Raw genomic sequence first — 14,394 nt, 5'->3', positions numbered from 1 at the left:
TGGCCTAGTGGTGGGTGGGAGAGAAGAAGAAGAGGCGAAAGGAGGAGAGGCTGCCCCCTTTTTAAAGATCGCTTTTTTGAAGCTTCATTGGCCAGTAGAAAGCGGAGAGCAAAAGCAAAGCAACTGTGCGTCAGTTGGAGAGCTGAGATCCTCTGTTGTACCGCGCGGTGTGCAGTAAATTCCCACGATCCACGCCACTTCACATCACAAGCTGCTCGGATCTCGGAAGGATCGTGCAGTACAGCAGAGCGCAGAGGATCCCAACTCGTGTGACACTTCGCTCTAGACTCTAGAGAGAGATAAAAGAAGGAATGTTACATAGCGGAGGGCGCTGAGGTGGGGAATGGGGTGGTGATGTCGCTCCTGCGCCGCTGCTTTAATGGGGGTAATAAGATAACTGCTGTTGCTGTTGCCCCCTGCAATAGCACCTCGAAGAGGACAAGGAGGAAAGTGGGAATTCCACCTACTGCTTGATATTGCGCTGCTTCCGCTGCTGCTTCCGGGCGGAGACGACGGGAAGAGAAAGGGACGCGGTTTCCATGGCGTACGAAGCTGGAGCTTGGGCCGGCGGGAGGTCGGAAGGAGGTGAGAGCGAGAAAGTTGGCTCCTTTGGGCCACTCTCCGGTCTCTCTCACCAGTGTGTTCTGATGCTTCTCTCTTGAAGGAGGAGATAAGCTCTACGAGGAGCTATGGAGGGCGTGCGCGGGGCCGCTGGTTGAAGTGCCGAGGCCCAGGGAGAGGGTGTTCTACTTCCCCCAGGGCCATATGGAACAGGTGACAAGATCCACACATAACACGCCATGAAAATGCAGCAAATGCAAAAGAAAAAGGAAGAAAAATCCTGTCTTGCTTCGTTTCTTCTCAAAAAGATTGCGTTTTGTTGACGGTGCGGTGTTTGGATGTGATCATAGTTGGAGGCGTCGACGAACCAGGAGTTGGATCAGCAGATACCCCTCTTCAATCTCCCTTTCAAGATACTATGTCGCGTCGTCGATGTCCATCTCAAAGTAGAGCTCCTTTTCTTCCCTAGAGCTTCGCCTTTTTTTCATCTCAGCAACCTCAAATTATGTTAAGCTTTCGTTTGATTGCAACTACATGTTAGGCCGATCCCGAGACCGATGAAGTGTTCGCTCAAATTATTCTGCAACCGGAACCAGATGTAAGAACTCAATGAACTCTTGGTTTTCGCTTTCTTTGGTTCTCAATTCGGTATGAAGAGATCGTCAAATTACTTCCACTAAATCCTTGAAGGTTTTAGTGTTAGAAAGGCTAATTTTGGCTGAATCGAGACAGCAACATGAGCCTACGAGCCCTGATCCATGCTTACCGGAGCAACCGAGGCCGGCGGTCTACTCTTTCTGTAAGATCTTGACAGCCTCAGACACCAGCACACATGGTGGATTCTCCGTACTCCGGCGACATGCCACAGAATGCCTTCCTCCACTTGTTAGTGGTTTCTTCTCTTTTGTCTCCGTCCATTTAGCCTTCCTTCTCCAAAATGATCTGATTAATCGTGGGAATCCCCTCTTACCTCAGGACCTGTCACAGCAGATCCCAACTCAAGAATTGGTCGCCAAGGATCTCCACAACTTTGAATGGAGATTCAAGCACATCTTCAGGGGTAAACATCTTCAGATATGTTTGTGATAGAGATGTTTAGGTGTTGAATTCCAAGTCCAATTTATGTGGCAATGCCACTTTGTCTGTTGACTTAGCTGATATGATGCAGGTCAACCTCGGAGGCACTTGCTCACTACCGGATGGAGTACCTTTGTCACCTCCAAGAGACTGGTTGCTGGGGATGCATTTGTTTTCCTGAGGTACTACTGCTCATGCCGTCAATTTCTGGGTTCTTGCAATTGCAATTATGATATGTTGAGCATCCAAGCGTAACAGAGGGGAGTGTGGCGATTTGCGTGTTGGAGTGAGACGGCAAGCACGGCAACAGGCACCGATTCCAACATCGGTGATATCGAGTCAGAGCATGCATCTAGGTGTGCTTGCGACTGCGTCACATGCTGTAACGACTCATACCCTCTTTACCGTCTACTACAAACCAAGGTTTGGGACCTAACCCTTGGCCATATTTGAGAAAGTGTGATGCTTCCTGTCCCTTTTAGTTTGTTCTGATGAACACAGTACTTCCCATTTTCTTACCTTATAGATCTGGTAACTATCTAAAGATTGTCTTTTGGTTGCCTGTACATCAGAACAAGTCAATTCATTGTTCATGTCAACAAGTATTTAGAGGCTGTGAAAAATGGATTTGCTCTGGGAACTAGATTTAAGATGAGATTTGAGGGTGAAGATGTTCCTGAGAAAAGGTGATTTATCTATACACAGATGACATCTTGTATCATTGCCATTTTGATGCCTTTAGTGTTTGTTTTTCCTTTCTACGGAGTGTGGGAGAGATTTTTTTTTTTATAATCACATTTCTTATGTAATTAGTTGTCATTACGGTTCTCAACATGTAGGTTTTCTGGAACTATTGTTGGGATCGAAGACTGTTCTTCGCAATGGACAGGCTCTAGGTGGAGATCGTTGAAGGTTGATACACATTTTTTTCACTCCTCTCTGCGTCAATTCTTTTAATGCTTGCCTTTTTCTATAATTTTCATGTGCTTCAGGTTCAATGGGATGAAGCAGCCGGTATCGAACGACCTGAGAGAGTTTCTCCTTGGGAAATCGAGCCATTTGATGCCACGGTGCTTGTGCCAAATGTCCCACAGCCCGCTGTAGTCAAGTGCAAAAGATCTAGGCAAGCTAGTGACACAGCTGACCTCTCAGTCCTTGGTAGAGAAGAAAGATTATCTCATATTTTGTACATTTAGGAACACATTATTTGAATATTTCCTCGTATCATACAATTCTCCCCAATTTTTTCTGCATGCAGAACCTACTGCAACATTCTGGTATTCGCGAACAACTGATTCACATGATTTAGCTGCAGTAATAAACACCGAGGCTGAAAATGTTGAAGCTCAAGTTACCTGGCCATCCATGCAGAAAGGATGCAAGGAAAACAATATCCTATTTCGCTCAAATTCTCACGAAGCTGGATTGTTTGACTGGTTGAAGGTAGCCCAATCTCCGATTAGGAGTTCGGGTTCTTTGCTGATGGGTGGTTTGCTGAATCGTTTCCGAGAAACTAATGAAGCGACCAAGTTCAATTCCTGTCCTGCTTATTCCAGTTGTATGGTTAAGGAGCAGTCTGTAAAGTTGGGTAGTGCTGTAGCAGAATTGAAGAAACCGGGAGGTGGTAGCACCAGTTACCGGCTATTTGGGTTTGATTTGTTTGATCACCCTAAAAGCCGGGCAAGCACCAACATGGTGACCACACATTTCAGCAAAGTTGTCGATCCCATTGAGCATCCTGCTAACTTGTCGGAATCAGTGGAAGACTCTGACCAGAAATCAGGCCTTTCAAAAGCTTCAAAGGAACAGAAGCATTCACCACAGGACAGTCTTAAGGAGATTCATGGTGCACCGAACTGTTTGAGCAGAAGCCGCACCAAGGTGAATGTGCTCCTCTGTCCTGGACCAGCATAAATAAAAGATATTCTTACCTTTCGATCGAAACAATCTCTTATGATTGCTAAATTGATTCCTGGAACAATCAATAGGTTCACATGCAAGGTGTTGCAGTCGGTCGGGCAGTGGATCTGACGATTCTAGAAGGATATGATGAGCTGATTAGAGAGCTGGAAGAGATGTTTGAGATCCACGGGGAGCTTCGAGACCGGAATAAATGGGAAGTTGTCTTCACCGATGACGAGGATGATATGATGCTAGTTGGCGATGACCCTTGGCCGTAACTTTCCTCTGAAACCTCAGCATCCTTTTATCTCGTGGCATTAATTTTGACTTGTATTTCTATGGATGGTTAATAATTCAAATGTGAACCGAACAGGGAATTCTGCAATATGGTCAGAAAGATCTTCATCTACCCTGCTGAAGAGGTAAAGAAAATGAAACCTGGGGGCAGGCTCACTCCATTACTTCATGATGTAGAAGATGTTTGTCTTAATAAAGATCTTAAAACCGAAGGATGATAGTTAGCAGGAACCTAAAAGGTAAATATCAAGATTCTTCGGTTATAGTTGCACAACTGTCATCTTCATACCGAAGTAATGCAGATTATTCATCGAAAATTTGCAGCTCAAGTTTTCTGAGAGCTCGGGAAGTCAGGGAGGATTACAGCAATGAAGCTGATGGTGATTAAGAATCCTTCCGACTCCATGTTCTCACGAGGCTAATTTGGGAGGCAGAAGGAAGAAAAATACATGCTTTGGGTATGCTTGTTTTTCTAATTCTACAAGTCGCTGTCTTTCATTTTCTGTCTTATAGCTTTCAGTAACGTCGTCGTCATCGTAATCAACTTGTAAATATATGATTTGAATCTTTCTCCTTCACTACTTGTAGTGACTGGCAGGTTTAATCAAGCTTTACCGCCTATCTGAACGTATCGATTGTTCTTGTACAAATTTTGATTGGATGGCAACTCGAGATCATTTTAGCCTTATGTTTGTTGTTTTGCGATGAACCAAGATACCGAATAAGGTGAATGGCAATTGTTTTCTCTGGATATTTGTCTGGTTATAGGTCGAACATGACTCCAGAAAGTTATCATACAGCAACAAGAACTCATCTGTCACCGAGAACAAAACAAAAAATAGAAGACCAGCAAGGAACAACAACTCACAGTTCGAGGTTATGAATGAAAGCAGAAACATCTTTCTTTTCTTTTGATCTTAAGTTTCAGATTGTGATGCAAACTAGACGATATTGGAACTACTTGGGATCCTGAAATGCAGAATGTTTGAAGATCGTTAAGACAGTGATTTAATCCAGTGATGTTGACGCTCACAAACAGATCGAAGCATGAGTTGTCTCCATGATCTTTATTTGACCTTCCGAACTCCGATGTCTACTTTTGTAGTTGATGACAAAAGTGAGGACATCAGAAACCACATGAAACACTCTGCATCCCAAACCAGCTTACAGTCTCCGTCGTCGAGGCCGAGAGATAACTCCTTCCACACGGACACCGATCTCAAGCAAACAAAGCATTCATGATGAGTTAGTTCTAAAGAATATAGGGCAAAGCATTCGTCTCTCATCCATCCATGAGAAGTAGGTCTGCAGCTGAACCCTGTGCAGCACCAATATGCAGCAGAGCATGCACTGTCTACCTGCCTTCCACTTAAAGATACCTCTTTTGCGGAAGCAGCAGGAGAAGCATACGACCTGCGATGCCTGGAGCTAACTCTCCGCAACCGCATTGCCTCAGTCATGATATGCCAATGCATCTCGGAATCCCAATCTTCGTGGCCGGAGAAGATGACCACTGCACAGAGTTCCCTCGTCCATTCTACTATAGGGATTTCGACATATTATTGGACTATGCAATAGAGCCGTAAAGGGACACACATTGGATAGCGGAAGCTCGTCGTCTCCCGATCAACAACGAAGATGGCACGAGGCCCACATCAGTTGGTGGAACAAGTTTGAGGTGCCCATCAATCGGTTATCTACAACATCGATGACTTGTTGCAACAGAGCTGAGGCGCCTACATCAAATGGTGGAAGCCCATCTCCACCTAACCCTGTAGTGGAGCCAATGTGCATATATTGAGCGGTGGAAGCCCGTCATTGCCGACCTGCTGCAGTGGGAGTCGAGGCACCTACACCAGGTGGTGGAAGCCTATCTCTGCCCGACCCTGCAATGGAGCTAAGGGACTCACCTCCGGTGGGTAAGGTGTCCTGAAGCTGCAGGAAATCTTGTAGTTTGATGAGGTTACAGGAAATCTCGATCTGCCCACATTAACCATCATGCTTTGCATGGTCGATCAGTTATTGGTCAGCTTGCTTTTTGGGGTTGATTAGCTATTGATCTGCCACAGTGGGCTACTTATTTTGTTGGGCCGATCAGCTATAGGAGCCAATCTACCCAGCTTACTTGCTGTGCCAATCTGCCCACGTCGGGCAAACTTACTTTGGTGGGCCGATCTGCCCACTTCTCCTGGCATTTAATATGCTTGTGTCTCCGAAGGGCATATCGGATGGTTGAATGTTTTTGTTTGTGAAGGACATATCAAATGTTTCGGATGTTTTTATCGGCAAAAGTCTCATCATGCCTAGGAGATGCTTATGTCTATAAATGATGTGTTGGAAGTTATGATGCTTTTGTCCATAAATGACGCATCGAATACTTTGGATCCTTTTGTCTACGAAGGATACACGTGTTGAAGACACTTATTTTTGTATAGGACATGTTAGACATATTCATCTAATCATAATTAATTATAGGAGGTTATATGCAATTACTCTCAAAGACTCACAAGATCTTCTATGGCGATTCATTAAAAAACTTCATAAACGATAAAAGAAATATTCATTCAATCAAAAATCGATACGATAGTCTAATCAAGACAAGGAAAGATAGAACCGCAATCAACAATTAAGCTCGTATGGATATGAACCTAATATAAAATAGTAGGTGAATATTCCATTTATGTCGTAGAATATTCTTTCTAGTTGAACCAATTTAAAAAACCTATCAAACCATAGTAACAAAGGTTAGTTGCTATTTATTAAAAACTTTCCCTTCATTTCGTTATTGATGTAAGTGTTGGAGGGACTGTCTTGGGAACCTCATCTAACTTTAGTCTTTGTGCGTGCTACCATCTAATCGAGCATTTGAGACATTTTCAACTCCATTTTGATTTCTTACCCACGTAGGCTTAAGCTAAGTTGGACTGATATTATTTGATATTAGGAGGGTTCATGTTGTAAGAGCATTATACCATTGACCCGCTTAACAAGTACTATATCTACGACGCTTTGTCCCAACCCATAACACTTTCAATCATGACGGACAAAAGCATCCGAAGCTGTATCCTCGGTAGGTGAAAACATCTCAATTTTCAACATATCTTTCGTCTTCGAAGCGTAATATATTCTTTGAGAATAAAAGTATCTAAAACCTTTGATGTGTCCTTCGTAAACAAAAGCATCGTAACATCAAACAACCAACAACCTAACTCACTGAATGGATTCAAAGAACTTTGAAAAGAAGCTTATTAGAATACTAAGTAAAATTGGGATGTAAAATTGTCAAAAGCCAAATAAATAAATAAATTTATTTATTTATAGTCATCACAATTTACGTATATATTATTTATTTCAGCAAAAACAAAAGCAAAAAAAGTTGGCATGTCAACCAAAACCACCGTCCTATCGCTCCTCGCGTCTCCCTCTATTTAAGAGACAACTGCCCCGCCACGGCTGCTGCTTCGTTCTGTTCGTATCGGAGAAACTAGGGTTAGGGTTTCTTGGGTTGAGATCGGGATTCAATGGCGACGGCGGCTCAGCAACAAGCGCAAGAGTCGAAGCCGGCGAAGAGGAAGCCGATCTTCACCAAGGTGGACCAGCTCAGGCCGGGCACCGGCGGCCACACCCTCGTCGTGAAGGTCGTCAACTCCACCACGGTGCTCCAGAAGGGCGGCGCTGCCTCCGCCCACCTCCGCCACACCCGGATCGCCGAGTGCCTCGTCGGCGACGAGACCGCCTGCATCGTCTTCACCGCCCGCAACGAACAAGGTGCCCCTCCCCGACCCTTCACTCTTTCTCTATTCACGTCCTCATCTATCTACACGCGACCCGAGGGATTTCGTTGCTTTAGATCTTGTTCGTTCCTTCCTTCCTTTGACGAGCTCAGGAAAGGGTGGCAAAGGAGGTTGGCTAATCTTATAGCATTTGAAGAAAAGGGAGAAAAGTTAAACCTTTTCTTTAGATCTCCAGATTTCGTGAGCAACTTGTGATCTGTTGATCCAGTACGCGTATGGCTATCAGAAAAAAGGAAAACATGCGCTGTTGACAGAGTTGGTAGTCATAGATCGTCGTGTGTTGTGATTGTCGTTTACTTTTGCTAAGTTGGTTTGTGAAGCATTTATTTCGGGGCATTAGGTTGAGAACCGCATACACGGAATTAGAAACCACGTTTTTGTCTACCTCACATTGTAGTGGATGGAACAATGGTATTTGCCAAAGACGGACTATCATTTAATCCATCGAAGCCGGTGATTCAACATATCTGCTTTGTAATTCCATGAGTTAGCATCACAACTACAAGCACTTGTGATGTCACTAAGTTTCATAGAGCTTATATATTTCTTGGATCGGATGGAAATTCAAACAACATATCCAGTTGTGTTGTCGAGATACTGAGATATGTCAAAATGAAACTTAAGGAAAAAAATAATGTATAGATAATATGTCCTAGGAGGTCCCTCTGCATGTGAGTTAAGTTGCATGACTTTTATGTGATTGGACTGGTAAACAACATCCAAGCGTATTTCCATGATCTTCATATGTTGGCTGTAAAAGTTGTGAGATTAGTCTTCCATCTAATATTTATTACAAGAACAAGGAAGTGGATGATGCACAAATACTTCTTTGGGAAAGAAATCATAAACCAATTCGTGCACACACAAGTTCAAATTTTATCACAACTTCTGTGCTGTGTCTCTGGTTGCAAGTTTTTGCCCTGTCCTAGATGCTATGGGTTGGCAGTGCCGATGTAAATTAGCCTGCAGAAGGAGCCCACCGGATCATGCTTGTTATTTAATGGAGCATGTCTTTGTGGTCCTGGCTAATTTGCTTTTCTGTTGGAGCCTATAGCTTGCTGCTTAAAAAGTTAGTTGTTTATAAAATCGCACCTACAACATTTAGTTAGTGTTTTTTTTTGCTTAAACTTGATATGGTAGTTGTTTCTTATGCAAATTACTGTTTCAAATTTCTGGATGTCTACTGTAACTACACTAAGGAGATTTTATTTGAGAAATGGTTAGGTAGGTTCCTTCTCTCAGAGTTGTTTATATGACTTTCCCAATCTTAGAGGTGCATGTTTTGAACTTGTATTACTTATATAGACAAAACTAACCATGTTCTACTTTTACTGCTTGCTACTACTTAGTTGATAAATCATGATATGAACGGAGGATTATGTAGATTCCAAGTTGCCAATAGTCAGTTATTGATCCAAAGCTCATTTTAATCTTTTGCTCCTTTAAGTGAAACAAATTGACGTTAATTATTGAGAAACTCTCTGAACGTACAGTTGACTTGCTGACGCCTGGTGCTACTGTCATCCTGCGCAATGCAAAGATAGATATGTTCAAGGGTTGCATGAGGCTGGCTGTTGATAAGTGGGGCCGAGTTGAGGTTACTGAACCTGCTGATTTTGTGGTGAAGGAGGGTAACAATTTATCATTGATCGAGTATGAACTGGTGAACGTCAGCGAAGAGTGATTCGTTGGACAGGATTGTTAGATGAGGAAGCTTTTCTGACTTTACTTTTCATAGATGTTCAACGTATATGTTTTGGTTGGAACAATATCTGGGGTTATACAAAATCTCACCAAGGCTACTTTTTGTTTCTGCATTGGCGCATATCTATCATAATCTGCTGGTATCTGTAATCAGAATGATGGAAGATGGTTGAATTATCAATCATGATGCACATACAACCATCTGCTGTTTTTGGTAGCATATGTTGTTTTAATACTCCTGTTAATTGCTTTACAGTTTCTGTTAAGTGCTTCCCCCTGGATTCTGTTCACCTTAACATTTGGGTTTCTCAGTGCCTGAAAAGGACTATGAAATTTCACCTGAGATGTTCAGTTTTTTCTAGGGTAAACCGACCTACGATGCATGTGACCATTATATGTATATATGACTTTGATGTTATGTCTATTCAATCGAGATGTTTATATCTTTGGTCATGATCTTGTTTTTTCAGCAACAAAATGTTAAATATTTCCACAGAACAAACAGAACGCTCGGTCGAGATGAAATAGCGGCTGATAATGTATGATCCCCACATGCGGAACATCCATCCCATGTGATCAGCCTATCATGTTTCGAAACAACGAGAGCTTGCTATTTGTGATTACTGCTATAATAGGACCTGTGTGTGTATGTAAGCGATCCTGCTATAGCAGCTTCCTTCCATGGATGGTGTTTTGTTTGAGTGGTCCAAGTGCATGTCATTTTTCTCTGGTCTGTAAATTTATCCAAGTTATATTTGTTACAGTGCAGCCACTGTTTCTTCTTCCCCTGATCTTGTTCCTTCATGTTTTTTGGTGTGTTTCATTTCCCAAAGGATCAGCATATACTTTTGGTGTGTTGGACCTCTGAACTTGCCACTTTGTTCTGTAAGGCATGATGAGAAAAGAATAAATCAAATATATGAGTGTGTATGCAAAAGTTAGAAAGAGGGTAATTATAGTATTGCATGCTGATCATTTTGTGCTTTTTTTAAATTCTTTTATAGGAGCAAAGGCAGCATGATTTTGTAAAAGATTTCTTTGGGACTATTTCTCGGTCACCAGAATCTTCAGTAATTCTTCTATCAAAAAAAGGTAAATCCACATTTATTTATTTTTACTGTGTGTGAGGCGGCAGCTGAAATCTCTTTCCTGTGGAGTAGAATATTGATCGAAATCGACTCACAAGAGAGAACGATGTGTTGATCGAAAAGTAGACATTATGCCAAGGATATCGGAGTTGCTGAGGTCAACTGGACGATTGGGCAATAAGCCGCAAGAGAGGACGATGTGTTGAAGAATCGGACGAAGCGTCGATGGACCAACGATATGTCGGACAATATGATTCATGCTTAGTAATAATTGTATAGATTTAAGTGTGTTTTTACATGTGCGGGATTAACTACAATAGTAAGGCATAAAGCAAAATGAAGTCCCGGAGTCAAGAATGCGATTTCGTTGGGAGCTCGGTCTCGGAGTCAAGAATGCGATTTCGTTGGGAGCTCGAGAGTTCGTCGGAAGTCTGGACGTTCGTCTATTATTATTATTTGGGTCACTTAGCTTCACGCAATCAATGGATCGTGTCCGGTTCGATCATCAAATGCGCTAACATCCGGTCTGAGCCGGTCGCCCGGCCAGGATCAGCAAATGACTCGAATCAGGTTAATTCAATTCTTATTGGACCGGGTGGATTCCATGGGATCTCGATGCCTCTCCAACAAGGAAAGAGAAGGAATAAGAGGGAAAGAACCAAGTCCGGACCATAGTAGAAGAGGACGGCCGGCGACAGCGGCAGAAGACGAGGACGGGATGGGGGTGGACTACTACAAGATCCTGGGCGTTGACAGGAACGCCAAGGACGACGACCTCAAGAAGGCCTACCGCAAGCTCGCCATGAGGTGGCACCCCGACAAGAACCCCAACAACAAGAAGGATGCCGAGGCCAAGTTCAAGCAGATCTCCGAGGCCTACGAGGTCTTGCGCGACCGATCCAGTCTAATCTTCCTCCTCCGTGATCCGATCTTGTCTTGTTTGTGTTAGGTCTTGAGCGACCCCCAGAAGCGCGCCGTCTATAACCAGTACGGCGAGGAGGGCCTTAAGGGCCAGGTCCCGTCGCCGGGCGCTGGCGACCCCGGAGGCGGCTCCACCTTCTTCTCCGCCGCTGGAAATGGGCCCGCCTCGTTCAGCTTCAATCCCAGGAGCGCCGACGACATTTTTGCGGAGTTCTTCTGCTACTCCAGCCCCTTCGGTGGCATGGGAAGCGGCGGTAGTGGTGTTAGGGGCGGATCGAGGTTCCCTGGTGGAATGGACGGGATGTTCGGGGATGACTTCTTTGGGTCGGCCTTTGGCGGCGGCCGGGAGGGCGCGTCGATGTACGCTCAGCAGCCGCGCAAGGCCGCGCCGATTGAGAACCGGTTGCCGTGCAGCCTGGAGGACTTGTTTAAAGGGACCGCCAAGAAGATGAAGATTTCGAGGGAAATTGTGGAAGCTAGCAGGTAAATTTCTCCCATTCTTTGGTTGTCGAAGACGTGCCAAAGCTTTTGCTTGCATCCTTTGTCATCATGCTTTTCTAATTAGTGCATGTTTCTTAGGAAGATGAAATTGATCTAACTGTAGTGACTTTTGGTGTTTGCCTCCTTTCTTTCTCTAATTGAAATGTCATGCTTTTAAGTCAATCCAAGAAGATGTGAGAAGTGCAAGTTCATGATTATTTACAGGCAAGTGGATCCATTGGTAAACCAGTAATGGTGTTGTTACTCTTTCTTGAAGAAAGATGATTCTGAATAGCCAGTTTCCTGCATTCTTATGGTCAATGATATTTTATTGTGAATCCGTTGATAACTGTAAGTATCAGCCGTATATCTGCTATGTTAAAGTTGTAGTGTTCATTGTGGGATTGTACTTGTTTGTGAATAGAGTGGGTTTCTTTTATGAGTCTTATAGCCTAATACTCATCAATGAAGCTTTCTGCTTCTATTTGTCTTGAATCAGCTTTGTTTTCGGATGTCTTTTCAAATAAGCAGTGTATTTCATTAGGTCCTATAAATGCTTTCATGTTTACTATCTAAAATAGGTAATCATACTCATATATGATTATAAAAACATGCTTCCACAAAATTATTTGCAATTAATGTCTCTATGTTTGTTTATATTTATCTTGATTTTAATTTAAATTTATGTTATATATATGGCTAACATACTTGTGTAATCAACGATTGCTTTGTTGTGTCTGAAAGGAAGTGGAAAGCACTGTTATATGTTACTTAGCATCAAATCTGCATTTTGATCGAGAGGATATGAGTTCTTTTCCTCAAAGTGTTACTTCTTATATGTTACCTGATACTAGTTGAAAGGATATAATGTGATACTTTTATATTCAAGGTCAAGGTAGCACCTTGACCTCATTGTGGCAGAAATGCAAATAATTGATCTTGTGCAGAATCCTTGGTATATGTTCTCTGAGTTGCTCTCTTTTCTAAAACAACTGCACAAGATGTAAGAACAACCGCACTAGATGTTCTCTGAGTTGCTATCCTAGGTATATGCAAGGATATAATGCTGTTGCCAGCTTTTCTAAAACAAGAGAATGGTAGTTGTAGTAGGAAGCTAATTACTTGGGAAAAGTGTTTTCTGGTTATCAGGTGCTTATATTGTAAAAACTATAGTCATGCACTGTATCTGAACTAGACCGCTCCCTGTACAAGATATAGAGCTGCACCGCACTGTTTTTCCGTGATGCATCTCATTCAGACTTGAACATGTCTTTGAATTAGATATAAAATTAGAAAATGACAGATGCATTTTGAGTTGGTGAGTGGTAAGGCTGAGATTTCCCTTTAAATAAAAGATGTAAAATTAGTGAGTGGAAAATGCTTTTGGGTCTGGTCATAAGGAGCCACGGAGGTCTGGTTGTTCTGGGAACAAAGGTGCTAGTATGGGAAGATTTACAGTTATGGCTCAAGATTGGTACTAGATATCTCTTTGCATAATGTAGAACTGTTGCGCCAAACTTTCTGGTTCGAGTATCGAGAGCCATTGCTGCAATGCTTATTCAAAATTAACTTTCCAGTTGTATTCTCTTCTGGAATTAATTACGTTGGCACTTTCATGACCCCAATTCACACTTTCTTCTGGCAGATTTTTTGGCATTCTCTTCTGGAATTAATCACATTGGCACCTTCATGATCCCAATTCACATTTTCTTCCGTGCTGACCTTGCGATTGAATGGCAGATTTTTTGACTGATGGTTAACTGTTACACATATAGTCTTCCATTAGGCGATCTAGATTAACATTCTGGTCACTCTACAGGCTCAACACTGCTTATTTTAATTTTCATTTGAATATTTTGATATTTGTTATGTTAATATATTTCTTACTCCTGTGTGATGCAGGAAAACAATGACAGTGGAAGAAATTCTGACAATTAATATAAAGCCAGGTTGGAAAAAGGGTACAAAAATTACTTTCCCAGAAAAAGGAAATGAAGCTCCCTATGTTATTCCTGCAGATATAGTCTTCATCATTGATGAAAAGCCACATGATGTCTTCACGAGGGAGGGAAATGATCTGATCGTGACACTCAAAATCTCTTTGGTCGAGGCTCTGACTGGATATACTGTTCATTTGACGACACTCGATGGTCGCAGCCTCACTATCCCCATAAACTCCATTCATCCTGGTTACGAGGAGGTGGTCCATCGAGAGGGTATGCCAGTTCCAAAAGATCCCTCCAGGAAAGGAAATCTTCGGATCAAATTCAACATAAAGTTCCCGACACAGTTGACGCATGAACAGAAGGCTGGGATCAAACGTCTGTTGGCTCAATAAGAAGGGATATAGCGATGCTGCTCGAAGTCTAGTGCTGAGAATATATGCTAGGGGAAGCTCAAAAGCTTGATTGGCTTTGAATCAATGTTTTTTTGTAACTTAATTTCGAAATTATTTGAATACCCTGATGAATCAAAAGCTAGTGCATCTTCTTCTGTTTTTTATTCTTTTTTCATATTTACTATTGGGAAAACTTTCTCTCTTTTTGATGAGTCTAATTTCGTCAGTTTGT

At 42.6% G+C, this 14,394-nt stretch overlaps 3 protein-coding genes across 5 annotated transcripts; all 3 read left to right on the top strand.

Annotated features, from left to right (window-relative positions):
- LOC135584462 (auxin response factor 11-like) lies at positions 1 to 4,458 on the top strand. Of its 2 annotated transcripts, none has more exons than XM_065096985.1 (15): positions 1 to 585; positions 665 to 774; positions 912 to 1,007; positions 1,103 to 1,159; positions 1,294 to 1,446; positions 1,537 to 1,621; positions 1,730 to 1,820; positions 1,897 to 2,061; positions 2,211 to 2,324; positions 2,478 to 2,550; positions 2,631 to 2,796; positions 2,897 to 3,519; positions 3,627 to 3,814; positions 3,914 to 4,076; positions 4,162 to 4,458. In XM_065096985.1, the coding sequence occupies exons 1-14, from the start codon at positions 540 to 542 to the stop codon at positions 4,053 to 4,055; spliced, it is 2,109 nt and encodes a 702-aa protein (XP_064953057.1). In that variant the 5' UTR covers positions 1 to 539; the 3' UTR covers positions 4,056 to 4,076; positions 4,162 to 4,458. The 2 variants fall into 2 exon arrangements, with proteins under 2 accessions (XP_064953057.1, XP_064953056.1); XM_065096984.1 differs by having other exon boundaries at positions 395 to 585; positions 1,252 to 1,446; positions 4,162 to 4,300.
- Positions 4,459 to 7,277: 2,819 nt separating this feature from the next.
- LOC103976464 (uncharacterized protein At4g28440) lies at positions 7,278 to 9,555 on the top strand. Its single transcript, XM_009391669.3, has 2 exons — positions 7,278 to 7,605; positions 9,125 to 9,555. The coding sequence occupies exons 1-2, from the start codon at positions 7,359 to 7,361 to the stop codon at positions 9,313 to 9,315; spliced, it is 438 nt and encodes a 145-aa protein (XP_009389944.1). The 5' UTR covers positions 7,278 to 7,358; the 3' UTR covers positions 9,316 to 9,555.
- A 1,481-nt stretch (positions 9,556 to 11,036) lies between these two features.
- LOC103976463 (uncharacterized) lies at positions 11,037 to 14,326 on the top strand. 2 transcript variants are annotated; one of them, XR_010484701.1, is made up of 4 exons: positions 11,037 to 11,306; positions 11,373 to 11,827; positions 12,050 to 12,175; positions 13,727 to 13,867. XR_010484701.1 is itself a non-coding variant. In XM_009391668.3 (3 exons), exons 1-3 carry the CDS (start codon positions 11,142 to 11,144, stop codon positions 14,160 to 14,162), a joined length of 1,056 nt encoding a protein of 351 aa, XP_009389943.2. In that variant the 5' UTR covers positions 11,040 to 11,141; the 3' UTR covers positions 14,163 to 14,326. The 2 variants fall into 2 exon arrangements, 1 of the variants encoding a protein (XP_009389943.2); XM_009391668.3 differs by lacking the exon at positions 12,050 to 12,175 and having other exon boundaries at positions 11,040 to 11,306; positions 13,727 to 14,326.
- The last annotated feature ends 68 nt before the right edge of the window (positions 14,327 to 14,394 follow it).

This window comes from Musa acuminata, chromosome BXJ2-2 (genome assembly GCF_036884655.1).
Source record: "Musa acuminata AAA Group cultivar baxijiao chromosome BXJ2-2, Cavendish_Baxijiao_AAA, whole genome shotgun sequence".
NCBI classification, from domain to species: domain Eukaryota; kingdom Viridiplantae; phylum Streptophyta; class Magnoliopsida; order Zingiberales; family Musaceae; genus Musa; species Musa acuminata.
This window is presented reverse-complemented; position numbering and strand designations above follow the sequence as displayed.